The 27,222-nt window shown below is 39.6% G+C and overlaps 1 protein-coding gene across 1 annotated transcript in view; it reads right to left on the bottom strand.

Moving 5' to 3' along the window:
* Positions 1-3,051: 3,051 nt before the first annotated feature.
* The window catches only part of ccdc88b (coiled-coil domain containing 88B), a 40,803-nt gene continuing 16,632 nt past the window's right edge, over positions 3,052-27,222 (bottom strand). Inside the window, 18 exon segments of the mRNA XM_054597648.1 lie at positions 3,052-3,470; positions 3,802-3,916; positions 3,918-4,132; positions 6,120-6,271; positions 7,597-7,704; positions 12,243-12,388; positions 14,216-14,402; positions 16,309-16,452; positions 16,643-16,920; positions 17,687-17,848; positions 19,578-19,976; positions 20,926-21,085; positions 21,377-21,717; positions 23,651-23,830; positions 24,510-25,205; positions 26,299-26,367; positions 26,687-26,802; positions 27,016-27,193. Coding sequence (XP_054453623.1) covers positions 3,433-3,470; positions 3,802-3,916; positions 3,918-4,132; positions 6,120-6,271; positions 7,597-7,704; positions 12,243-12,388; positions 14,216-14,402; positions 16,309-16,452; positions 16,643-16,920; positions 17,687-17,848; positions 19,578-19,976; positions 20,926-21,085; positions 21,377-21,717; positions 23,651-23,830; positions 24,510-25,205; positions 26,299-26,367; positions 26,687-26,802; positions 27,016-27,193 — 3,684 coding nt within the window. The 3' untranslated portion in view covers positions 3,052-3,432.

The following is a 27,222-nucleotide window of genomic DNA, read 5'->3' as shown; positions in this document are numbered from 1 at the left end:
GCTCCAATTCAAAGTTCTTCTCCTCACTCACAAAGCCCTCCATAGCCAGGCCGCCTCCTACCTCACCAACTTTGACCTGGGGCGACAGACTTCTCCATAGCTGCCTCCCCACTCTGTAACTCCCCAAACACATCCGAGACTGAACCAACCTGTCCGAATTCAAATCCCAAATAAAAACTCATCTTTTATGTATTATGTTGTTTTTTATTCTCAATTTTACTCATGTAAAGTGTGTTTGAGCTCCATGAAAGGGACTCTCTAAATTATTATAACTATCAAACATGGGCCACAGAGATGGAGACAGTTTTCTTGGTTAGGAGAAAGAAAGGATGAACGTGATTGAGAAAGATAAATAGAGAGAGATGTTTTCAGAGAGAGAGAGAGAGAGAGGAGGTCGTTACAAAAGGAGGAAGGCAAAAATCGTTGAAAAGGAAGGTTGAGAAAGTGATGTTCGCTGATAGTGTTACACCCCTCAGGTGTTCAATAATTAAGCAGCTGAGCAGACTCTTGAGATCTAACCATGATGTCAACCAAGGAACCATCCATCATTCATCCCTTTAGGAATCACAGGTGGCACTTAATCACTCATTTTGTGCCAAGACTTTTCTCTCTCTATTTTTTTTTCTTTCTCTGAGGCTTTTTTTGACTGATTTTGTGTTGCTGCTGCTTGTTATGCTTTCAGGGACAAACAAACCCTTCGTTTGAAAAGAAATACTGGTTTATTTCAGAGAGACATCCTATTGAAAAAATAAGGGTGAAATTGCAAATGAATCGCATTCCTGTTTTGATTCATCCTCATCAAAGTGCCCCTCTTTAAGAATTTCTCGGTAATGTCGGTAGGTCAAAAAATCTGAAAAAAATAACCCTGTGAGCACTCTCGCTGTGTGCATAACCACAAGGCTCTTATGTTGAGAATTTAAAGCCATAAGGCCTTTGCACACCTGGGGTTTGACGAATAAACAACACGAAAATGCAACATACTCTCCTGCAAATATTTTGCATTAAAACTATTCATACCAGCAGTGATGCAAATTTGCGACAGTTGCACCACTTCTTCAATACAAGGTTCAAATAGATTAGCACAGGCAGAAGATCAACTCTTGAGATCCTATGGACCCAGAGCAGCGTCTCTCAGTCTGTCTGAGGTAAATTGTTGTATAGCCTAAGCTACTGTAAGGCAAACAAATTACTTTCACACATTCACTGAGAATGTGGTGCTCTGAATAACCAAATGCTACCTTCCAACAGCGCTCTGAATTTACGAATCGCACTGACTATTAACGAACAAATCAATAGTTGCTTTGAATGCAGGCTTTAAGTATGTCCATTTCGCTGATTGGTTGATGCGTTTCTTAGAAAAATCAACATTGCTCCCCAAAAGAATTAGGCCTATTTTTTGCCGCGTCATAATCGCGTTGTGTTAAAGTACAGCAGTTCGAAAAATATAGTGACGTACAAACTAATCGCACAAAAGAAACGCCCCCCGGTGTGAAAAGGCCTTTAACCTTCACTTTTTGTCTGTGGGCGCTGTCTGTCTGTCTGTCTGTGTGCCTGAAGGCGTGTGATTGTTGCATTGCACTCATAATAAGCCTCTGAGTGACTGGCAGAACCAATATCTTGCTATCGCTTTGCCCTGCGCTCACTCAGCCGGCTCGGTGTGCAGCCCCCGTCATGCATCTCAATTCCACAAACACAATGTTCAGAGCCGAGAGAAGGGGCCTGCTTTTTTTGATTAATGTCACCATGACAACTACATAATTCATGAATTGTATTAGCGACCCATTTGTCATTTGCAAATCATAATTCAGGATTTGTGTCTGGGGAGGGCTGGCTTTAGAGACCAAGTCTACGGCCTGCTATTATCCTCGGTGTTGTCTTCTGCACTCACACACACTCAAAAACAAGCCCTGCCGGAAATGCTGACGTAACCTCGCCCTAATCTGGGAGGCAGGAGCTCTTTGGAAGCTGCCTGTCTTATACGAGGGCCCTTTAGCTTTATGATGAACTCTCAGGTCTGCTCATTTGGAAAGCTGCATGCTAATTCCCTCCTCTTCATCCGTCTGTCTGTCTGTTGGCAGAGGGCTGGCCGGCTCTACACTGACACCATTTGGTGCGACAGTGTAAGGAGTTAAAGAGGATTCTCATTAAAGCAGTGGTGCAGAAAATCATTTGCCATTAGATCAATGAATTGATTTATACAGGAACCCTAAAATGAAATGGGATTAATAGCCATATGTGAGCCAGATGGGGGGGGTTCTCTGTGTTCACCCCGCTGTGCACAGATCAGATCTTTGGGTTACAAGGAGCTTCAATATAGATTTATTTATTTATTTGTCTTCCTGCATTATTATGAATCCCAGAGTGATCAAACTGGACTAGAGATGACTTAATCATTTTGTCTTGGTTTATTACTTAAATAAATTCTTGTGGCACCTTTATTGGGTACGTCTTTACTTCGTTTCAGTGCTAATATTCAATATTTTATATCTAACAGCTTCTCCTTTTTACTCTGAAGCATGTCCTATAAAATATGTGATACTTCTTTGTCTTTTAGTTAACCAACTTAGAGAGAAGGTGATCAGAAGGACCAAAAACATTGTTTTTGTTAATCCTATAAAGACTGGATGTAGCATTTCTAGCACTGAACTTTAAAACAGAAATATATGGTGTAATAAAACCCACTTTGATATTCCTTATGTCTTCACTAACCATCTGTATTTTAGCGGGCTCACACACACTGCACAGCTGGTGCGAGGGTCTGTTTGTAGAGTACGGATGCCTGACAGTAACAAAATGTAATAAAAGGTCAAAAATATAGCCAAAACATCAATAAATAATATTGTAAGTAAATAATTAACATGTGTAAAAAAACGAGTGTAAAAAGGAATATAAAGATACAGTATCTATGGTTGGGTTTTGGCACAAAAAACAAATAGTTTGAGAAAAGATCCTGATGTGGCTTGAATTACTATTATGTTAGGGGATTATTGTGCCTACATGAACCTATAAGATAGTTAAAATAAACTGATTTGAAAACCGGGAATAGCAAAAACAAAAAAGGATCTAAGTACTTAAAAATATATATATATCAATAATAAAATGGGCAAGTGAAAGGTATATAAAGTTAAAATAAATGTCTTCATGTAATTGATAGACTGTTTTGTGGTAAAGGAAAAAATAATATTTTAAGTGATGAATTCAGATTTATTTTGACTTGTCTAATAACATTTGATATATACAGTGTAATAGAGAGATGGTTCACAACTAACTACACTAACTATTGCTTAAAGGATTTATTCATCCATGTAGGCTATTCAAAAATATACTAGAAGGATCTCATATTTAAAATAGTCAGACATATCAAAAGCAAAACATTTTGCCAGGAGTACATAGAAAAAATATTTTTTTTAATAGAGAGTCGACTGTTCCGTCTCAGGTCGTTGTGGTGTCATCACTGGAGTGTTGATTGTCTGGAAGGCAGAGAAGATCACAGTTTAAAAAGCGCATACATGATTTATTATAAATAAAAACAGCTGTATTTTGAATGCTTGAATTAACTTGTTACCTCATAGACCTTTCACAATGCTGTGCATACTCACAAACACACACAAACACTTTAAAACAATTATTCTTTTTTAATAAATATTAAATTCTATCAGGAAAATCTCAGCATTTTCCTACTTATTTAGCTGTTTTCCTTCTTTTAAGGAAAATCAGACTAAATGGCTTGTTAGTGTTGACATTTCTGAAACAGTACAGACATGGACACGCATCCACCTCATCCCACTTTCTCCTCCTCACCTCTGCCTTCATCCTCCGCGACACTCTCCTGACTGCTCAATTGTGCGTCTGCTGCCTGGGGTGCATTTGTTTCCCCTCTCTGTCCCTCCCAGAGGACAGCAGAGATGTTCTGGCTGGGAGCGCAGCCGCAGGCGGGGTGGTGTTTTGTGGTCACCAGGACTGAAAGATTGGGAACCTCCTCTTGCCAACCCAAGACCCCAGCCATGACGGGATCCCAGCTTACGACGCGCGCTGGAGCGCATGGCCGGAGTCCCGGGAGCCGAGATGTCCAGCTCTGTCTGGGAGGGAGCTTTCCTCATGGGACAGGGAGAGACTGGAGCACTGCGGGGGTCTGAAACAATATGAAATGAATTCAAAGTTATTATTACTTAAACTCCATGTGTGTATACAAAAGCCATGGTAGTAATGTTAATATGTTGACACCAGTTAATTATTGATTCATTAATGTTCAGATAAGATGATAATCAATGATGGTTTCCAACATTTGTCTTCTTCCAATGCAAATGCGTTCCGGGGACTCTGACGATGGAAGATGCCGAAATGAAATAAGGAAATATAATAACTGTGGCTCAAGTGGTAGAGCTTGTTTGTCACTAATCACAAGGTTAGTGGTTTGATTCCTGGCCCCTCCTGTCCACATGTCGAAGTGTCCCTGAGCAAAACATTAGACACAGAAAATGTGCTCCTAATGGCCCGGCAGCTCTGCCAACCATTATTCTGTGAGTGTGTGATGTGACATACGAATGCATTGTAAAGTTAGTAAGTGCTTATTTCTGAACCCCTTATTTAGCAATTATAAGTTGCATATAAACAATAAAGGGTACATGCTTTGTAAAGTACATTAACGTAGTTTCGTCAAGCACATGTGCTGAGTTTTCATCCATGTATTTGTCAACAACAATTCCTCCTGGGATGTATCAAACGTTTTTTTTACGCTCTACATGTAATTGCATGTAAGGATATATTTGAAAGGTAGCAACCTCACCTTCAGACAATATAGCATTTCAGATAACAATTATACTTATGATGCTGCAATTTAAAATGGTAAATCTGCCACTTTCAAAATGTTCTTTCATGATGGTCTAAATAGTGCTGTTTAAATTGTAGATTCAAATGCATGCATATTTTAATTAATTACATTTTTCTAAAGACAGTTAACTAAACAGCTTAACATGGTTAGAAGCCTGATCTTTATATTCAAAAAGGCAATCCTAACCTATTCAAACAGTAGATTCTAAAATTAAAATAATTTACATTATTCAGAAATTCTGACTTGGTTTAATGAGATAAAGAGCTGCTGTGGCAGAACTCACTGTGTCTGTTCAGAGTTGCTACACCATCTGCAGCCTGAAAATTGACCTGAGGCCAGTGGTTAAGTTCACGTTAACCCACCATAAAGCGGGTTAGTTTCAGGGTTAAATGTTTGAGTTGTAGGAAATGTCACCACAAAGATACAAGATAGGAAGTGTGAAAGGTGTGGAAAATGTCTTGGCTACTTTAAACAACCTGTCTTCTTACAAGACATATACTTTATTTAGAGCAATTAAACTGGGATTTAAATGACTTTTAACTGTTATACAGTGTTTGCTACATGCATCATCTTTAGATTTTCTCTTTCTTCCACTTGTGTAGCCACAGCTTGAGTCTCTCTCTGGGAAACAGGCGCAATAAAACCAACAGTCCTCTTGTTGAGTACCAGTAAGAGCCTGGCCTCCCAGTGTTGGTCCTAACACAGTTTAGAGAGCTGGGTTTACGGGGGGATAATAGAAAACGCAATAAGAGGGAAAATAAAATTAAATGGGGACAATGACAGTATGTCAAAAAGAGAGAAAACATGGCATAAATGTAGGTTTGAGCTTAAAGCCTGGCTTTGAAAATGTCTGCAGAGAGTTTTATTCCCCTTCTCTCAGCCAGTAAAATGCATTCCACAGTCAAGGTGCATTAAATGAAGGATGAAGTCTTGTGAATATTTTCCTTTCAACATGTGGTTAGCAGAGAAAGCCGGCCTCAGTAAGTCTTGGCACTCTATAGGGAGAGATCTAACGCGAAGAGAGTGGTATCAATGCCGACCACACTTGGTAGTCATGAGATGATTTGTATGCATGCCTGTAGCCACGCTTGATGGGGTGAGCATGTGAGCATATCTTTGTGAAAACCAGTCGGCGGGTGTTTGTGTGTGTGAGAGAGAAAGAGAGGTAGTGTGCTGGGCTGTTTGTATGTGTGTGTGTGTGTGTGTGTGTGTGTGTGTGTGTGTGTGTGTGTGTGTGTGTGTGTGTGTGTGTGTGTGTGTGTGTGTGTGTGTGTGTGTGTGGTCTCACCAGGCTGAGGTGTGTGTGTGTCTGATGTAAATTCAGTGCTGTCGGCCAGGTTTTCCACGCTGCCCATGGCGGTGAAGAGGGCGCGTCCCTCTCGTCCTCCTCCCCGGGGTTTGATTAGCTTCTTCATCCTGTCTGCAATCCAGTTAGATTTCCTACGAGGACACAGAGGACAGGGACCATTTACAAAGAGGGATGAGCTAGGAGTGAGTGTGTGAGTGTGTGCGCACTCACGCACAGCACCCTGATTTTTCAGAAAACACTTGGAGGATGCCAAGTGTAACAAGGGCTGCATGTTTTCAAAATGAGAATAAAATGGCCCCGAAGGTGCCAGCCAACTGTCATTTATTATGCCAACGAAAGCACTTTGTACCATGACGTCAAGAAAATCTAGTTGGAAATGTAATAATTAAAATGTCATTACCATATTAATTTGAAACACTAGGGAGAAAATGCAATTCTAAGAGACTTGAACAATTTGTACACAACAAGCCTTCATGAGAGCACCACAAGAGAGGTTTCCTCCTCCTTTCATTGTGTGGTACCACACTAAAAGGAACAGAAAGATGTCGTCCTCACATATTTGATGATGATGTACTCACAAGAAACCATCGGTTTAGAGATGATAGAAAACACAATGTGAGGGAAAATAAAATCCTCCTCCTGATTCATCCGCAGGTGTGTGTGTGTGTGTGTGTGTGTGTGTGTGTGTGTGTGTGTGTGTGTGTGTGTGTGTGTGTGTGTGTGTGTGTGTGTGTGTGTGTGTGTGTCTGTCTGTCTGTCTGTCTGTCTGTCTGTCTGTCTGTCTGTCTGTCATGAACGATAATATATATATAAGTATTGACATATTTCTTGTTTTTGACATGCAGCTATCTCGGTTCATAAGTGCTTCCCAACTGACATCAAAGTAACGAATATGTTAAAATGGCAACATTGAATTAAATAAACAAATAATCCTAATTAAACCATTTGTTTATCCTGTTAAGGTTTTGATGGCACCATGACTTGTTGACTGTGGGTTTAAAATGGTGTTTCTAATATTTTGTCCATACCTAATGGGGTGGAGAAATAAATGAAACACCTTGCAATATAATGCAATGAAATTGAGTAGATTCAATCCTACACATTATATTTATTGATATAAATAAGTAAAAGAATGTTGTATTCCATTGTGTCTGTCATCAATATTAACCTTACTTGAACTAAACTAATAATCTAACTAATCTCTACAAGTCCTTCAAATGTTTCGTTACAATTCATGTTATAATTTAATTAATTAAATTAATAATTAATTTCCTCTACTGTATTTCTTTTTTTTGTTCAGAACCCTTGAACTGTCTTTGTGTATGAAATGTGCTGCATAAACACATTTGCCTAGCCTTGTCTTCTGCAGGGCTATTGTAATGTAGAAATGCACAGATGTTTGTGTGTGTGTGTGTGTGTGTGTATATATATATATATATATATTTATATACAGTACTTGGCTTTGCTGGCTGGAGGTTGCATGCTAGGCTCGAGGACTCTATACTGATCCATAATCTTCTCAACCAGTTTCTGCTTCTCCCGACGGAGCTCGCTCAGCTTCTCCCTGAAGAAAAAACACATGAAACATCAGCTGGGAAGGAATGTCTGTTCGATTCATTCCATGCATTCATTATCCGTACAAGTTTATGGGATTATTCTCAAAGTGGGTATGTAACGTGGCTGATGTGCATGAATCAGCTCGTTCCTGTAAACTCACTACTGAGAAATGGAGCTGTGCTGTTTGAACTGGACTCTTTTTAAACCAGCAGATCAGAAAAAAGACTGTGTGTGGATTTGGATGTTTATGTTCATGTGCTGCTGGTGAGCGGAGGGTTCATGGTTCGAGCCGAATGTGTGGACAGACATAAAGCAGGACATGAATAGCCTGCGTGCTGCATGGACGACAGCTCAGAATAAAAACACTGAACACAAAGTCGCTGACAGTATGAGTTGACCACTGGTTACTGACACGCATCAGTGAGCGGAAAAGATCAGGGAGGTTATAGAGGTTAGAGACATTCAGTATCGAGGCCTGTGTATATTTTTTGAAAAATACAGTTGTGAGCAGTATTAAAGCAAGTTCTGCTTTGAGAATGGCAGTTTCACACTGATTAATGCTTTTCTGTTGTTCTGGAAACCTGTTAGGAAGTCCTGCTATACATACAGGATTACACTGCTATAAAGCCAAAAACACATCTTCATTAGGTCACATGGATTTCAAGTAACACACAGGCAACATTTGATGATACTGTGTTACCTTTTTTAATTTATTTATCAACCACAGAAATCTCTTTTATATTTGTTGTTTTTAGCCTAGGCAGATATTCATGATCCCCAGAAGACGAAGCTTACTGACTTTGATGATCCCTGACTTCTCCTCTTGTGCCACCAAGAGGTTCACATTTGTTGTTTTGAGATAAATATCTCAAACACTATTGGATGGATTGCCATGAATTTTATTACAGACCTTTATGTTGCTTTCAGGATGAATTGTAAACATTTTTAGGATAATGACATTTGCATCAGTCCCAGCTGTGCTTAGTGTTTAGTGCAAATCGGCTAATGTTAGCATGCTAACTTAAACTTGAACTTTATTGGGATCGTCTTAAACATACAGGTACAAACATGAAATTCAACCTCTGCATTTAACCCATTCTAAGCATTTTAGGAGCAGTGGGCTGCTTTAAATCACCCAGAAAGCAACTTGAGGTTAAGTGTCTTGCTCAACGACATGCGAGGATAAAACCACCAACATTGTGACTAAAGGACGACCTCCTCCAGCTCCTGAGCCACAAACGCTAAACACGCTAAACTAGCACTCTGAACATGGTAACCATTATACCTGCTTAGCAATAACATGTTAGCATGACATTAGCATTAAGCTGAAAGCACCACTGTGACTTGAACAGCCTCACAGAGACGCTATCATGGTTTTAGACTCTTCTTGTTTTCATATTTGTTATTAGTAAGTCCAGTGTATTGAATGTCTTTGGATGTAATAATGTGACCATTGGCTCTGGTTATTTTTCAGTCCTTTCTTCAACTTCCTCCGTACATGCATCAGCTACAAACCAAAGCATCTATCTGGCAGCAGATCAGTAACAAATTTATTAAATAAGTTTAGTTTGATGGAGCACTATTGAAGGCCAGTTCAATTCATTCATAAAAGCTTATGAGGCCTCCTCACTTGTTTGCCCACAGAATTCACAACATTTCCTGCAACATTAAGTTTGGAAGGGCAAAGTCAATGCATCATTTGCTCTGAGTCACTCAAGACAAATATGATTTTGTAAAGCAAACAATCTCAACTGTCTTTTGCACTTACCAAGGTCAGACACTTCTTCAATAACAATAAAGAAATGGCATTGACTGAGAGGCAGGAGGCCAAGATGTCTGTGAATTGTGTCTTTCAATCTGTTTATACTGAAGAAAGTGTTTATGAGGTAGTTTATCTTAAAGGTACACTATATTTCATTAAATCTCACCAAACTGGATAATTGATATTTGGTGGGACTGTTATGTCCTCAAGTGTGGGATTTATGATGAACTTCCACCCTATTTGGACTTGAATGTCAGTGATAGTTTGGATTACATTCTAATTCTTAATGAACCACGCCGCAATTTAATTGGCTAAGGACAGAGACCTGCATTTCCTTCTCAAATAACCTGAATTGCAAGAATAAACACTCCATTCTAAATAAACTGCTCTAAAAATGCCCTGTAAGCCTTTGTTTCTGAAATGTAGACCATGAGATGATATTACCTCATCAAATAATTTAAATCAGAAAAAAGACTGATCAGGATTTCTTTTGAGGTTGCAGTTAAAGCTTTTACAACAAGACCCTTTTGAACTCAGAAGTGGTTTCAAGAGCCCTTCAGTTGTTTAAAGTATTTTCCATGCAAGTATCACAACGCTGAATCTAAGTGATACAGTCTACAAAACAGCACTCTATTCAAATAACTTATTTCAATAACATTAATATGTTTGCATTAAGCAGGAGTGGAGAGGGTGACACCAGTTTGAGTTATGTTTGATATGGATTCAAGTGTAACTGACAGAGTCTCACTGACATCCTGAAGGTCGCCCCCAGAGGAAGTCTGGAGCAACAGCGACTCCTGTCTACATCATCAGAGGCGCTTGATACTAGAGAGCCCTTACAGATTGACAGTTTCTAGCTAATTATATTTTATTTAAAAAAAAGCTAAGGGTAGCTAGAGCGTCGGTTGATTACTCTGTGTTCGTCACTACAAACAACCCCTTTCACCTATTTATGTAGTAATTTGATCTATTGTTAATGTAAACAAATATTGAACAGAGTAGCTTTAACTCCTCTTCAGAAGGTGGTAAGGTGTTAAGATGTCAAATAAATTGGACATGAACATTATAGTGTACTGTTGGATCCCCAGTACCCCTTCCTATTAAAAGTAACCAGTTCAGTTTTATTGTAGACAAAGTTACATTTATGTTTATTGTTTCTAAACGAAATGTATTGTGTGTATCCTTAAATCGCGACCAATGAGTCAAATGCAATTCCTTTTTAAGCCATTTCGAACCTGCATTGTTTCAATCCATGTTTTCTCGATTGTCAGTTTCCTGTTGTCTTTTCCTGGTGTATTGCTACACTTCTTGATGCATTACTGCCAACTGCATGCAGGAATATTGTGATGTTGTGTGCTCTTGCCTATGCATGTATATCCTCCTGGAAATGATAAACAAAATCTGAACCCACTCACACTCACTCAATTCATATAGCTACTTATGATCGAAAACTCCACAGGTTGCTTTTAACCTTTAGAAACCTAAATGTTACCCTAAAATTCTTCTTAAGATAAAACTATATTTCACACATACAAATTACCCATGCTGTTTGTCCCAACGATTCAATGAAGTGATATCATGCCACAATAAAGGCTACATGTATAAACTCTTGTAAGTGAAACCTTAAGATCCTTCCATCTTCAATACTTAATTATCCTGTTTATCCCATTATCCCAGCATGCACTGAGGATTTGTTTTTCTTTTTTTTAAGATGACAACTGTGCTGATATGGACTAAAGATTAAAATAACTTACTATGGGTCTGAACAATGCACAGCTGTTTAACATGCATTTGTAATAGAGACCCACCAGTGTTAAGAATGGAGTCAACACTTTTCATCAAATTGAGATTCCGGCTCCACACATTTTCATTCTGCTATAGGGGGTTAAAACGCAGATAGTATTTCTTTAAACCAACGCCCTTGCAAAATAGATAGTGGAGATAGCGGAAGGAGAATGTCGCTTGAAATACCCGGCCAATGGCAGTCTATAGCAACAGTCTACATCCTGTGAGTCAGGCTAGTATAAAGAGAAAGAAAGGCTGACCGAGGGGGAGGGTAAATCGGGCACATGCTAACATCTGTTTTTGTTTGTTTGGGTGTTTCATTCAAATATCAACATATTTCTCCTGAATTGCAGACTCCAGCTTTGAAGGTTTTAGAGACTGTGTGGTTGGCTGCTGAACAAAAATGTGCTATGTTTACTGTAATATTTTTAAGAAATAAAAGTGAAACCTTGGTGGATAAAAATGATCTTTTTCAAGAATGAAAGCTTGAAATTAAGCTGAAAAAAGATGTAATTTGTGAGAAATGTGTCTCATTATACTTGAAAGGTAAAACCAGCTCTGCATGCTCACTATTAGTTCTGGATTAATCTGTCACCAGTCTGTGAGTCATTTAAAAGGAGGACTGCTGAGTGCTGTTGTACTGTGAAATTGTTGTCTCGCAGTCTCAAACCTTTACATAAGTGCTTTTATGTCCTGGATTTGACTACAGACTGTGTTACCTCCTACTATGTTAACAAATAGTGTTTTCTGTAACACACATTACTCAAGTTTAATTTGAGCAACAGCGTTAAATGCTTTGTTGTTAGGAAACCAGATTTCTTTTTCAATATGCTTCCGTTTTCAGTAATTCTGTTTTGTCAGTAATTCCAAACAAAACAAATTATTTGGACTGTGTGTGTGTGTGTGTGTGTGTGTGTGTGTGTGTGTGTGTGTGTGTGTGTGTGTGTGTGTGTGTGTGTGTGTGTGTGTGTGTGTGTGTGTGGGTGAGTGATACTGACTGGTACTCCCTCTGCTGTGAGTAGTGCTGGTCTCGGCGCTCCAGGCTCTGCTCCAGTAAGGCCCGGTTCTCCTTCAGCAGACTCTGGTTCTGCTCTGCTAAGTGTCGGTTCTCCTCCTCCATGTTCCCCTTCAGCTGAGTCAACAGCTACACACATAGGACCAGAAATGTCAATCAAAATAAATAGTTTGGTAAGATACAAATATTTAGTTTTTGTATGTGCGTGTTAGGGCACATATAGCCGTCAATTTACACAAGAATAGCAAATGTAAAAGAGAAAAAAAAACAATGGATCTGCTGAAATATCTATACAGGTTGATTAAGACAAAGATGGAAAGCAGTCAGCTGTATTGTATGTTACAGCTTTGAAAAATGTCTTTAAGACTTTCATAGTTTGTTTCAAAAGCAACTGAATAGATGGTGACTGAATAGCTCAGGCTTTGGTCTAAAGAAACTGTAAACTTGTTTAATGAAACCTGACAAAACTGTGAAGCAGAAGGTCAGAGCTCAGCAGCACTGACTAACTGGTGTCTCACAAATGATCAAATAATTGATCTAGCTGCTCTACGAAGCTGAAGATGTTATTTAAGGCAGAGTTAATAGCAAAAGTTAAAACGTAAAACCACATCCTCTAGTGAATGGAGTAACTATGCATTGGAAGAAGTTAAAAACAGGTGATCTTTCTTCATCTGAACACATGTCTAAGCTTTAAATTTAAGTCTTACAGGCTGCACCTTTACATGAACATCTTTCACAATTTCCTATTTGTGAATCTGTTTCCAATTATTTTTGCCTTTCATAGCCACAGTCCTGTCTAATCTACTGCAGCGCCATCAGTTAGCACAGCTGCTGCAACAGGTTAATTGTGAGACCAAACAGGCTCCAAACTGAACTTTTTCTTTGATCAAACAGAAGCATTGCCACCACTCCACTTCTCTACAAAACAGTATAATGAGAAGCCTGGGTGTCTGATTCCCGAGATCAAAACCTAACTACCTGCAGTATAACATGGGGTAGGCAGAATAAGGCGTCCAGTGAGGCACATGGGAATGCTGGTACTTGAAATAAGAAACAGTTTAACCTGAGTCAACTAAGAAATTATCTGGAAAGAAACAAGGCTGAAATGTTTTTGCATTAATCAGAATCAGAATAAAGTTAATTGCCAAGTGGGTTTTTACTCAAAAGGAATTTTCCTTGGTGTTTGTGGATACAGTGAATATATCCAGAAAAAAAACAACATTGCGTCTGGGTTTTTCCCTGGACTGCCAAACTTGCAGCACCTCTAAAGCTAATGTGTAACAATGGCTATTTGTGATTTTGTGTATCTGCTTCTTCTAGTTCAACATTTCCTCACATATATCTTCAGACCAAAACTCATGTACCAGCTTTTGATTCAGGATTTATCTGGATGAAGCAGCATAACGTAACATCTGCTTGTTGACTTCTTAAACCCTTTACAGAAAGTCCATTTCCACTTGTTTCACCCCTCAAACTCCGGAAGACTTTCCTGATTGAAGAACGTTTTCTATATTCAGCGCTCGTTTCACAGCATTACATGGAAGAGTAAAGCTGTTCTGGAGGCAAAGATGCTTTTGCTCTTTATTAACTACTTGGTATTCAGTTTCTGTTTGTACCAATATATCATTTTCTGACATGTCACTCTGAAATATTATTTTTATATCAAGCATTAGAAATCACTCACTGTTCCTCACTGGTGATACAATAGCTTTTCCCCAATGACTATAACGATGTAAAATACTTTCTTAAACCTGCAATTTAGTCCTAAACCGTTTTGTTAAATTGCCCAATCACGCTTTGATTAAATGTATCATTTTATATAAAGAGGGTAATGTATCCGGGTGTCTGTGAAGCACTATCTCTTTTTAGCATGTCAATGGTCGGCTGGCAGCTTGAATACAGAACACGCGTGTATCTGCAGGTGTGTAAATACTTTTATGTGTTTCTGGTTAATACCTGATACTGGCTGCTGAGGCGGGCGCTGTTGAGGTCCAGGCTCTGGTTAGTTTCCCTTAGGCCGCTGAGTTCTCCCTCCAGTCGCGTCCGTTCCAGCTGGGAGGAGCTCAGCTCGGCCCTCAGCCCCGAGCCCTGAGCCAGCAGCTCCGCCTGCGACGCCAACACCTCCTTCTGCTGGGCCTGCAGCCTGAAACACCGACACACAGCCGGGCTTTACTCACCGCTCTCACTGTTATGTGTCCTGTAAAGTGTCTTTAACTGAAGCTCATCACTACATTATATTATGATCACAGAGCCAGAACACAACCAACAGATAAATCTGACATCATCTCCGATTAAGCGGTTGAAGAACACATTATGTGATCACTCAGTGGTTTTAGACCATTGCTTAAAAAACATACAGCTAAGCAGTTCCCTTTGTTTTGTTGTATTGTTGATATTAGATGAAACTCTTAATGGTCACTGCGGGGGAAATCTGGCAATATTTAGTAATTATACATCCAACATTTTATGCTCCCAATGTGGATTCAAAATGTTTTGGAGTAAAACTTTTTATGCTAAATTAAAGCTGAACCAGTGTGACTCAGCATTAAACAAATCAACCGCTCTCCATATTTTTTCCTTTAGAGATAGAACTAATGATTGCATTCATTATTTATTAATCAATGAAACATTTGTTATATAAAATGCAAGCATATAGTAAAAAAAAATGTGCCTGTACTGTCCTCTGCAAATGTCTTTGTTTTGTCCAACCAATGGTCAAAGACCCAAAATGAATAAGGTTGCAATCATAGAAGACAAAAAACAAATTTTTTGTCAGTTTTTCTCAAACCTTCAATAACTGATTTTTTGGCCCCTTGATGGCAGCAGAAACAAGTTGTGAACGTTGACATATTTGAGTTAAAATTGCGCACATGTTAGCTAACAGTTGCTTATTTATACATCCAGCAGTTACTGAGCAACATTATCAATCATATAGATTTGTGTTTTTGTCCACCTGATGACTATAAATCCAATCCCAATCCCTGAGGGAAATACCTGGCTCTTTAACTGCTAAATTCTCGACTACGTTCACCAGCTAGTCACTATCTGTATCTGTCAGAGCAGTATGGTTGCTGCTGGATGACTAAGCAATGGGCTGAAACTCCTATAAATCTCAATAAATCCAAGAGGAGCTGCATATATAAAGGGGATTTTTCTTTGTAAGTTCATCACTACACCCGTCATTGTCACATTGTTTTAATTTTGTCATTTGATACATTACTATAAAAATACTGATCAAAGCTGCTTAAAAATTGTTGCTGATTTTTTTTGCTATCAATAAATATAATGATATATATTTGACCTAATTCAGCAAGAACATTAGATAACTAAACAGGTCTAAGAAGGATTTTAATTGCATGGATTTATTTTATACGTTACTCATGTATTTTCGGTCATGCTTCATCTGTCAACCAGGAGGCCATCCTGTTTCTAGCTTGACAACTCCTCAATTGAGACAGTCAGAGTAATCAATCACATCAATATGGCAATGATTATGACTAATCAAGGTACACAAGTATCTTATAATGATGATGCTCATCATCATTATATACAGTACCCACCAACCCCAAGACAAGATGTAATCAGACGCACTCCAGTAAGACTGATCTGTGGCTTAAATACACCTTCGTGATCAAGATGACAAAAAGGTAAAACTGTGATCAACATCTTACATGAATTAAAATCTAGTGTCTAAAAGCCTTACATCAAGACTTACACTTCTGCTTTTTGGTGATTTGGAACTACGGTTTTAAAATATAAAAAAAACTACATTTTGCCACTACTCCCAAATCCTGTTTTTTGTGCCGATTAAATCTATTTTGCTATTTTGTACCCAAAAGCCTTCAGGATCAAATTAAAATGCATTCTGTGCATTTCTAAGTTACATTTGCATTCAAACCAATTCATTTTCTGCTCCCTGTGCTTCATATAGAGACATTGATGCTGCTGCTCCTTCACAGTCAAGGCTACATGCATGCGGTGAGAAGAGTGGAGTGAAAGGATGAGCAGATCTCATTAACGTGATACTGATTGGTGAGTGTATTTGTTACCTCTCGTTGTCTTCTTTCAGCCTCTCCAGCTCTCGTTCTCTCTCAAGTCTCCTCTGGGCCTCTGCTTCCATTGCCTTTCTCTCCATCTTCATCTCCAGCTCTCTCTCCTCCAGCTGGGATTTACCATCCAGGAGCTCCTTGTACCTTGAGATTACAAACACAACATAAAAACAATTATATCCTAAAATGCATGACAGAACCAGAGAGAGTGTGTTTTCAAAGGTTGTGTTAGTTGATTTGTGAGTATATTTTGTTCTTGGGTGAACAAAAAGTCCTCACAAGGATAGAAAAATAAATGAAGGTCTAATTGAATGCAGTCGGTGTGTTTTTGTACCTGGCCTCTAGTTCCCTGTACTGAGCCTCCAGGCTGCGGTTGTTGCTCCGCAGCTGAGAGTGTTTGTCCAGCAGCTCCTCCAGCTCCACCTCCTGCCGCTGCTGCAGAGCAGTCATTCGATCGTGGTCCCGCCTCAGAGCCTCCATCCTGGCCACCGACTCCTCACGCTCCCGCGCCCACACCTTGGACTCGGCCTCCAGAGCCGCACACCGGGCCTCGCTATCACTGCAGCGGGCCAGCACTGCTGCATGCTGGGAGCTTAGGGATGCTTGCTCCACCTGTGTGTGTTTTAAAACAAAGATATTAAATGTGTGCCGAAATTTTAGAAGTCCAACAGAAACCGCAAGTACCATGAAAACTCTTATCAATAGATATGACTCTTTTCTTTTTGGTCATCGTGGTAATTTTCAAGAGGAATGTCTTGTCGAAAAAATAATCAAGGTACAATGTAGAGCATTCAACTAAAATCTGAAGTCTACAGCCAACGCTAACACTGCAGTAAATTCTAATTTGATTGCTAACATGTTTAGCATGTATAATGTTTAGTTTAGTGTGTTATGATGCTAATAATTGCTAATTAAACACAAAGTATTTAGTCTTAAACATAAAAATATACAAATTTTGTTTTATAAGTGGCAATAGATGCAAAGTTGAGGGATGACCCAATTTTTTATAATTCCTGCTTAGGGTGACATGAATTTTGGGACCAAATTCACGAAAATCTGAATCCACATTTAATTTCAAGACACAGCAACAGACAAACAGACACTGTCATCAACAGAGCCACCCCACTAGCTGAGCAAAGAATATGGTGTGTCCCTACATTAAAGCAGTCTGGTAGTCCAATAATGTAATAAATTCCTTTAAAGCTCTGTCCAAATTCAATGTAAGGGCCTAAGGATCAATATTTGTCCATTAGCCTTAATTAAGGTAAACCCAATTATTAAGACTAATTTGATACAAGAGTCCAATATGCTACTTAAACCCCAAATTGAGTAAATCATTTCAGCCATAATAACGTTCTCTATCTGTTTGTTTGGTCACCTGTAGCTGGGTGTTGAGTGTCTGTAGTCTGGTGCAGGAGTCCTGCAGGCTGAGGGAGTGCCGGCGCAGAGCCTCCAGCTGCTCCTTCAGGTGCTCACATGCCTCCTGGGACTGAGACAGTCGCGACAGCAAAGCCTCCTGTCCTGCAATCGCCACCGCTTTCTGAGAGACACAAAATTTTACATTGAAAGAGCGTCCAAAGTCGTGTAGAGACGCAGCTGCACCAGGGGCTGCGCTACCTTTCATGTCACATGCGCCTCAAAATATCCATAATATTTAAACCTCATTTGCAGCTGACCTTTCAAAGCGCTCTCAGTCAGGTAGCAGCTTTATGACATTTGAGTCAATCTATAAACACAGAGATAAAAATTCATCTTGTGCCTAAGCAGGAATGTACAACATATCAGATATATACAACATTCACATATGTTGTTTGTAATCAATATATTCTACAGATTTTAGTGAGTGGAATATTTGCATGAGTATTTATGATCCAATCAAAAACATCTGCACAGGTATTTGTTATTTGCTTGGAGTGTGTTGATTGGGCAATATGATTGATATATTCAAAAATAATAGACATTGTTGTATTTTTGCAAAATTGATGGAGGAAATCTAAGCAAAACAAGAGTGAGCTTGAAGCAAACCAAAACTCTGCTCTACATTCACTAAACAATGTGAATTTATTTGAACATTTTTGCAGTACTGGCACGGAAAAAACACAGTTCATGTGTGAGTCATCTGGAGGGTCTGGAGCTCAGTTTTGGTGTGTGGCAGCTCTTTTCTTCATTTTAGATTCTTTCACATTTCCTACCAGCGCCTAACTGAATAATACTGCTACATGGGGGATTGCTACTTTTTCACTGGCTCCTTTTGATTTCCTACTTCTTCACTCGTTCTTTCTACTTTTAACCCACAACATTTTCAAAGGGAACATTTTTTTACTCCACTTAAGTTATTTGGAAGCTACAATTATTAGTTATGTTTCAGTTTAAGATTTTACATGTAAAGAGCTTATCACATAAAATACATTTTGAAAGATCTTTTTTTGCGTGTGAACTCTTACAAATAATGCAGTGTCTGGTTGTTCATTGAAGAAACGTTTTTTTGTCAAAACTTCTCAGATGTTTTCATTTAATTAACAGTTTGAGGACCAAAGAGGTGAAGGTATCCCCAAAATATTTCATAATATTCCACACAAAAAGAAAAAAGAAAAAAAAAGAAAAAGGAATATAAATTTGTTGAGCAGAACTTTCCTTTTTCTTTTTGCTCCTCTCATTAATTATCTCATGACCAACAGATTTATATTGTGACACTAAAGAGGGGGCCCAACCCCCAGGTTGGGAAACACTGGACTAAACGAACTAACTATATAAAACCAGTTCCATCTCGAGCAGCTACACCAGTAAAATGTCTTTAATGCTTCAGTATTAATTATCTAGTACAGTAAAGCAATCACAGGATGTTCTTCTATTTTTGATACTTTCAGTACATTTGTCTTATAACTTTTCTTACTTTTTATCTTCTCACAGCTTGATGTTAGAGTTTATGTGCGTGTCTGTGTGTGTTCGAGAGAGAGAGAGAAAGTAAGAGCTGGAGCAAGAGAGCAACAGACAAGATAAGGAAGATTAATAGTAGCCAAGGTGACATTATAAAAACTGATGAGCAGAGATAAAGCGGTAGTCCTGGAAATAAAGTGCTGCACTCGTGGAAGCGGTGGTCTACTGTGAGTTGATAGTCGTCAAGCATCCCTAGGGCAAGAATTTCAACATAATATAGATCATCTCCATCACAGAGGAGCTGCACCGAATCACACAGACATCCAGAAAATCTGATTAAAAGGCTCCCACACACATCACTCACAGACATATATTCAAACACAAATACACACCTCTCTTTCCAGCTCTATCAACCGCTCACTCAGCTGCCTCTCTGTCTCTCCTGTGGCATAATCATGGGTCAAGAAAAGGTCACGACCTTTGCCAGCTGCAGGGGATTGATCCCGATGTGACGTCTCCTGAGTGTTTGTCTGACAAATGTCTGCTTTGTCAGAGGAGTCTGAATTTGAATTGGACGTAGTGCCCACCTCCACACTTCCTCTTCTCTTTTCCAACTGGAGAAGGGATTCACTTTTCTTAAGGCTCTGGCAGAGCGACTCTATCCTCTCCTGTGATTGGTTAAGAGAACTGGTTGTCGTCTTTAGTTCAGCCTCAGCTTTTTGTAGTTTCTGGCTCAGACGTTCGACTTCAGTGGACAGTTTCTGGGAACATTCCTGCTTGTTGGATAGGTCCTGATGAGAGAGAGATAAGAGGCAATGCAGCGCTCAAAGATTAAAATCTGAGGAAAATACAACAGTGATCTTCATAAAACAAATCAAAAGTACAAATCTATGAATGATAAATTTTACTCAGAAGAGTTTATTGGTCGAAACATTCCTAAAAGAACCAATCTTTATGTGGTCACTTTCTACTATAGTTGTTGCCTAATTCCATACTGCATACTAATTCTATACAGTAAGAACATTCTAATGTTCACAGTATAAATAAGTAGTCAGAAGACAATAAATGTATGTATAGTAGTATCCAATGCCCTGATGGGTATCAATAAAACAAGCTTAATGTTTTCCCCAAGATTAAATAGCTTGTTTTTTTCCAGTGTGGAGTAGATTAAGCTTTTTGGACATTTATTAATCATCATCACTTTGCGTCATCACTGACAGATGTAGTTGCGCCACAGTATTTTACATTTTGCATATATGCATTTTTGGATTGTCAGCTGAATAAAGTGTTATCGTTCCATTGTGGGAATTCATCAGGACACTATACAGTGCATAAATTTCACGCTCAGGAAAACACACTTCCAACCTGTGAGCAGAGTCTCCATTTCCCATGTGCTGCTTTACGTTGAGGGACAATAGTATCCAACAGCACACATAAAAATTCATCAAATTTGGTATGGAAATTGCGTTCTTTGAGAATACTGACTTTTGTCACTTTTCCTGGATGAACACACTGAAGTATTATGCAGGACAAACATAGAAACATCATAGGATGGACTATCACTATAAATGTATGTTATTAACAGTTTATAAAATAGATTTTCTGCTGTGTGGGTGAGTTTACTCTCGACTACATCCCCACAGTCAGTGACTAAACTACCAAGTCCCAGCTACCACGCACACGCACACGCACACACACACACACACACACACACACACACACACACACACACACACAAACCTGGGACAGTGAATTAATCTTGGCCTGAGCATCTGCGTACTGCTCCTGCAGCTGCTGTTTACCCTCCTCCATGCTGCTTAATCGAGTGCTGAACTCCTTCTCCAGGTCCTGCAGCCGAGTGCAGAGCTCCTTGGATTCAGACAGCTGCTGACACACACTTCTGCGCACACACAAACACACACACAGCAGCAGCAGCACGGGTCAGACACAGGTTGAATGAAGATAGAGTTGACATTAAAGATAAATGCATGGTGCAGCCAAGTAGCTCTCTCTGATGCCTTGTAAAGTTAATTGCGTACCTCAGCTTGTGATCGAGGTTAAGTGTGCGAACAGGAGTGTGCGAACAGGAGTGTGTGAACAGGTGTGTGTGTGTGTGTGTGTGTGTGTGTGTGTGTGTGTGTGTGTGTGTGTGTGTGTGTGTGTGTGTGTGTGTGTGTGTGTGTGTGTGTACCTGTGTTCAGCGTCCAGGGCCCGAGCTCTCTGGTTGCTGTGCTCCAGGGCCAGGGTTGTGCTCTCCAGCTGCTGCCTCAGCCTGGCGGCCTCTCTCTCTCTCTGCCTCCCCTCCTTCCGTTGGCTGTCCAGCTCCGACTGACACACCTCTTTCTCCTGCTCCAGCCTCGACGCCTCCAGCAGCGCCTGGTTTCGCGCCCGGGCCAGAGATTCGGCGTCCACAGTTGCCTCTCGGAGCTCTGACTCCAACTCTTCTTCACGACGACGAGAAGTCTCCAAACTCCGACCGTGTCGTTCCACCTCTGCCCTGAGAGTCTGACAGGAGAGCTCTAGCTGGTCACTCTGGAAAAGAGACAAGATAGATGATTAATGCTTTTTATCCTGATTGGCCACTTTAGATTAGAGACATTTATTTAGCTCAGGACACTGCCTCGCCACAAAAATTTAAAAACTGTGTAATTTATAAATGAGAGGCCAACAACAAGTGATGCACCTAAAAACAGGACAAATAAACCAGGCAACAAATAGGACCGAAAACCTTCAAAATGATGTTGAAAAAAACATGAACATTTTTACAGCTGTGGGCACAAAACTTTTGAGATGACAGTAACCGGTCACTGAACACCCTTTTTAGACTGAAGAATGGTTTTGACTCTCTTCCTACTTCTTTCCTGATGTAACTTGTGGAAATTGTTTGTTAGAAATTATTCAAAGGTACCCTGTGGAGTTTTCAAGCTATAGTAGCTCTATGGAGCAGACCTCCTTTTGTTTATCTCATGCGCAGTGGTGGAGGAAGTATTCCATCCTTTCCTCAGGTAAAAGCAGCAATTCCACTGTACAAAAATACCCCATTAAAGTAACACTCCTTCATTAAAAATATGACTTATGTATAGACAACTATTAAGTAACTGACAATTGTACTTAAGTAGGCAGATGAATATCCTGTCAATAGTTTCATGCTATTACACTGATCTACAGGGGGAAGAAAAATGCCCGGAAAACTCGGCAATGTGCCAAAAAAGACAGGAAAGCTTTCAAACTTGGATGTAAACCATTAAGAATGCTCTCTTCAGTATGTTACAAAGAAATTGTTTGCAAATATTTTATACGGAAGAAAGTGCATTCAACACATTAGTTAAAGTTTAAGGATACACACAAAGTGTTTGGCAGAGTGACACTAAATGTAAAGATAACTCCACAGGGAACTTTTAATGCTACTTTAAGGGCCAGTGTGTTCAGATTTAGAATGCAAATTAAATCAATCTTTGTGTCATTTTTCTGGATGAAGTGATAATTGTTGTTTTAGAAATGAGTTATCTATAGAACCTGATTTCATGGGATTATATAGTTGGATGGCGTCATAGCAGAACACATTTATTGAAAACTGCCTATTTCAGACAGTGGAAACTGACTGTAAAAAAAAAAGATTTGTACAGTACTGTTTAGGTTAGTTGATGTCCAGGCACAACAATCTACAATAAAGACTCTTTATGAAAACAGGGCAGGTTATACAGTTGTATATTACAACATCAGAAGGAGGATTTAGTACATCCCTCTCTGAACGGGAGATATTCACAAACCCCTTTTATGGTATTTCTTTAATGCTGACTTTGCACTGCTCTTCCCCTTAGCTTGCAATTTCTCTGATGTCTTGCAATTCTACTGCAAATAGCACACTAAAAACATTATCCTACATTCATTTTTTTCAGAAGATCTCAAAGACATCTACATCCTGCAAGAGTGTCTCAAAAATGTTTCCTTTTTAGTCATGTTTTTCATTTAAACTACATGTAGGAAAATGCAGTAGAAAAATGGTGCCAACACTTGTGATCTCTCGCTATTTTTCATGTCAATATGTGGATATCTCAGTTTAAAACAGACTCGCTATCGCAATACTGTGTGTATAAAAGAATTGATTCATTCTTAGCTTGAACCATCAGTTTCACACCATGTTGTCAAATCCAACACCTGCTGTGCAGCTTTTCCACGCAATAATATGATTATATTCCAGTTATTAAAGCAAGATAGACACGTTCATTTGGCAAGCAGAATCCCCATCTAATGTAACATATTTAATGTAACCAAATGTTATACATTTTTGTAACTGAGGGTTTGTTTTACATCACAAAACCTCCTTACATTAGGTTTGTACGTTTCTACATTTATTTCCCTGCCATTCATCCAAATTCCCTTAAGTAAAATGACATCTGCCGTGGTCATGAAAATGTTTGGTGTCACAGCTGCATCATGTGTTTGTGCATGTGTACTCTTCAACCTTGCGCTGGGCGGTGCGCAGGGCGTCCATGGTGCTGCGTAGCGTGTCCCTGTCTCTCTCCAGTGCAGCCCGCTCTCCCTCCAGGGTGGCGATGACCGTGCTCTGCATCCTGTGAAGCTCTGCTTGGCTCCGCAGGCGGCACAGCTCCTCCTCCATAACCAGACCCTCGGACTGAAGAACCTAAGAACACGACAGGAGGATATTGAGCTGGGGAACTATCTATAAATACAGACGCCTGTATTTATCCATTTTAAAATCACTTGATGGACAAGGTTTAATTTTATGGGTCACATAGTTTCATATACTTTCTTAGAAAGGAACTCATAAATAACTGTCAAAGGATTGAAACTTGGAGCTTATTATAGAGAAATGTAGAGCGTTAAATTAGTAAACTTCCAATTAATTCATTTCAATAAATTGCGAGCAAAACCTACAGGAACATCATCGTCTGGGGTCATTGAATATTTGTACCAGATATCATTGCAATTAGTCCAATATTTGTTGCAATATTTCAGTCTAAACCAAAATGGTGGACAAATCATCAGACCGACATTGCCATCTGTCGAGCGATGCCACTAGCATAGCTAAAAACAAAGGCATTCTCTTTTAAATCAACAACTTTATAAATGCTGAAACGAGTCCTGTAGCTGCCTTCGGAATTGTTCTGTGAATTTTGACCGAAATATCAACTTGACTCAATATTATGAAACACATTATATGTTTGATTTATCCATCCAACCAACCAAATATCCATGATCTTAACATCTCTATTAGCACATTTTCTTCCACCCATACATCTACCAACCATAACCACATTCCACCCGTCTATCCATCCACCCATCCATCCATCCAGCCATACCTCTATCTGCCTGCGGGCGTCTCCCAGACTCCCGGCAGCTTTCTTTAGACGCTGCAGCTCGGCCTCCAGGACCACCAGCCTCTGCTCAGCCTCCCAGGTTTTCTTGCTCTGCTCTCCCAGCTTGGAGCGCAGTTCCTGGGCCACGATCGCCTGTCGGTCAGCCTCCTCATGGGCCTCCTGGAGCCGGTTGGTCAGAAGCTCCACATCAGCACCAGACAGGGAACAAACAGACTGGTCTGCAGCTGTGGTCTCTGTATTATCTTCTACAGTTTTTGGGTGATTTTGGATCTCCGCGTTTATTGCTACAGTAGTCTGTTCTGTATTTGTTTGTATTTCTTTCTCCTTGTCTTTCTGTCCTCCCTCTGCTTCTCCTCTCCATTTGGACTCCACCTCCTCATCGCATGTTTCTTCTTTTTCTCGTACAATATGGAGAATTTCTTCCCCAACTCCTGCTTCCCTCCGGGTTACAATGATTTCTCCTCTTCTCTCCCTCACCCCCATCATCCTCACCCTTCCTTCACCCTCTCCCCTGCAGGATTCAGATCCTTGGACTCCTCTCTCCACATTCTCCTCCTCCTTTCTGTCTGGCTTCTTCACTCCTTCGACTTTCCTCTTGTCTTCTATTTGTTGTAGTTTGGTCACCAGCTGTTCAAGGCGCTGCTTCAAAGTGGCATTTTCATTCTTCAAGTTTTGAAACTGAAAAGTAAATAGGAGTTTATATAGGAAGTGAGAAATCCTGCATTGTTGCTTATTTTCTGTCCTTCTTTCCTTTTTTATGCATGAAACATGCCTTAACTTGAAATCATCGTGAGTAAAAAGACTGAAACTGCCTCTTGTTCTTACTGAAAATGCATCCAGGTTCCATACAAGGAATTAAAAAAATTTTAAAATTTAAAAAGCTAAAATTACAAAGAAAAATTAGCGATGATTAAATTCTTTTTTTTGTTTGTTTGTAAAAATAGAATACAAAACACATCTCTGCACAAAAAATACATAGAAATCTCAGTCCAGCAGCTTGAAACAGATGACAAGCAGCATCCATCATAAATAATACAATGTAAAATAAAAAAAAGATTTATATAGCATTTGTACATTTGAACAGCTGCACTGCTATCAAAAGGGATCTGTGTTTTTTATGGATCTGTCAATTTATCAATTTTAAAATTCAATACAGCTGGCGCAGCTGTAGAAAATGTTTGTGTTAGAGTTATATCCAATGATCACACTAATATCATTTTTATGGAAAAGCAGAGTATTAACTGGCCGTTCGAACAGTCACTGAGTTTCTATATCAAACTCTGTGTGACATTTAAAGGGCTGCAATCATTTATTGAATTGATTATTTACATAAAATTTCATAATTTCATCTTTATATACCAAACTATCAACAGATGTCAATCACAGGGTTATCAAACGTGAAGTATCCACACAAATATTCAACAGAAAAATTATATGAAACAGTGAATAACAATTTGTTCGTTTTGTGTCAGTGTGTGCATATACACATTTTTATGCAGTATTATGCAGAATATGTTTTCTGTTTGGATTTTGTTTGTTTTTTGTCACATCAATTATGTGGTTTTTTTGGTCCTTACGTGGGTAGGTGTAGGTGAATGTTAACACATGTAGATTGGTTTAAATTGATTCTTTTAATTTTCCTACTTCTTAGAAAGATGATATTAGTATGCTTAAAGCCTAATGTTGCTCAACACTGTGTCTGATGAGCCTGACTCAAATAGTTTCTGTTAAATTCAGGTCCACAGCGACTTTTATTTCCGTTTCAGCTCACCTCTCTGAGTGTTTTCTGATGCGTTGTCTCCAGGCAAGCCAGCTCATCTTTTGCATCTGGAGAATCAGCCTGAAGCGAGAGGAGATGAATGTTTAACCCCTCTATTTGTTGCTTCCTGCTTTTCCTGTTTCATTTACTCAAATAGCGACGAGCTTCATGTCTGACTTTAGCGATCCCTGGTTGATTTGAAAGGTGGGTCTACTTGTCTTTTCATTAAAGATTGGTGCCTATAATGGTTCATTCTACCAAGACTCGCTTATCATATCAATTATAAAGCACATTACAGGCATGTTAAAGCTCTATTATTTACTTTACATATCATGGAGTAACGGTGAACTTTTATTTATCATTTCTGCCAGTCATCACCCTCGAACCCGTAAACCCTGACCTCCTGCTGGGCCTGCAGCTCCTCCAGTCGTCTCCTCAGCTCTGCATTCTCCTGCTCGGCTCCCAGAAGCATCAGCGTTGAAGCCTCGCCGACCTCCACGCTCAGTGGCTTCTGATCTGAGAGAGAGGGAGAAAGAAATAAAGAATAAAGCAGGAGAAAGATGAAAAAAGAGAGGGGACCGAGGCAGAAAAAAAAGAAATGGAGGAAAAGAGAAATGGATACAAGAAGAGATTCACTCGTTATTGTTGATTGATACCTCAACATATTTTCTCTTATCAGTTAATTAAAATGTCTTAAATGACAAGGTACGGAGAGGCAGGTGCTCTGACCAATCAGGTCGCTCAGCTCTTCATCAGAGTCCAGTTCTGATTGGAAGAAACGTCGGTGAGCCGCAGCAACCCGAGCAGGAACGCTGCCACTGCTGCTGCTGCTGTGCCTCAGGTCCGCCTCAAGGCTCATGTTCATCTCCAGCAGCTCATCAACCCGCTGCCTCTCGGTGTCCCGCTCCTAAACACACACACACACACACACACACA

The sequence above is a fragment of the Anoplopoma fimbria genome, chromosome 4 (assembly GCF_027596085.1).
Source record: "Anoplopoma fimbria isolate UVic2021 breed Golden Eagle Sablefish chromosome 4, Afim_UVic_2022, whole genome shotgun sequence".
Lineage (NCBI taxonomy): Eukaryota > Metazoa > Chordata > Actinopteri > Perciformes > Anoplopomatidae > Anoplopoma > Anoplopoma fimbria.
The sequence above is the reverse complement of the archived record's forward strand: the minus strand, read 5'-3'. Positions and strand labels throughout refer to the sequence as shown.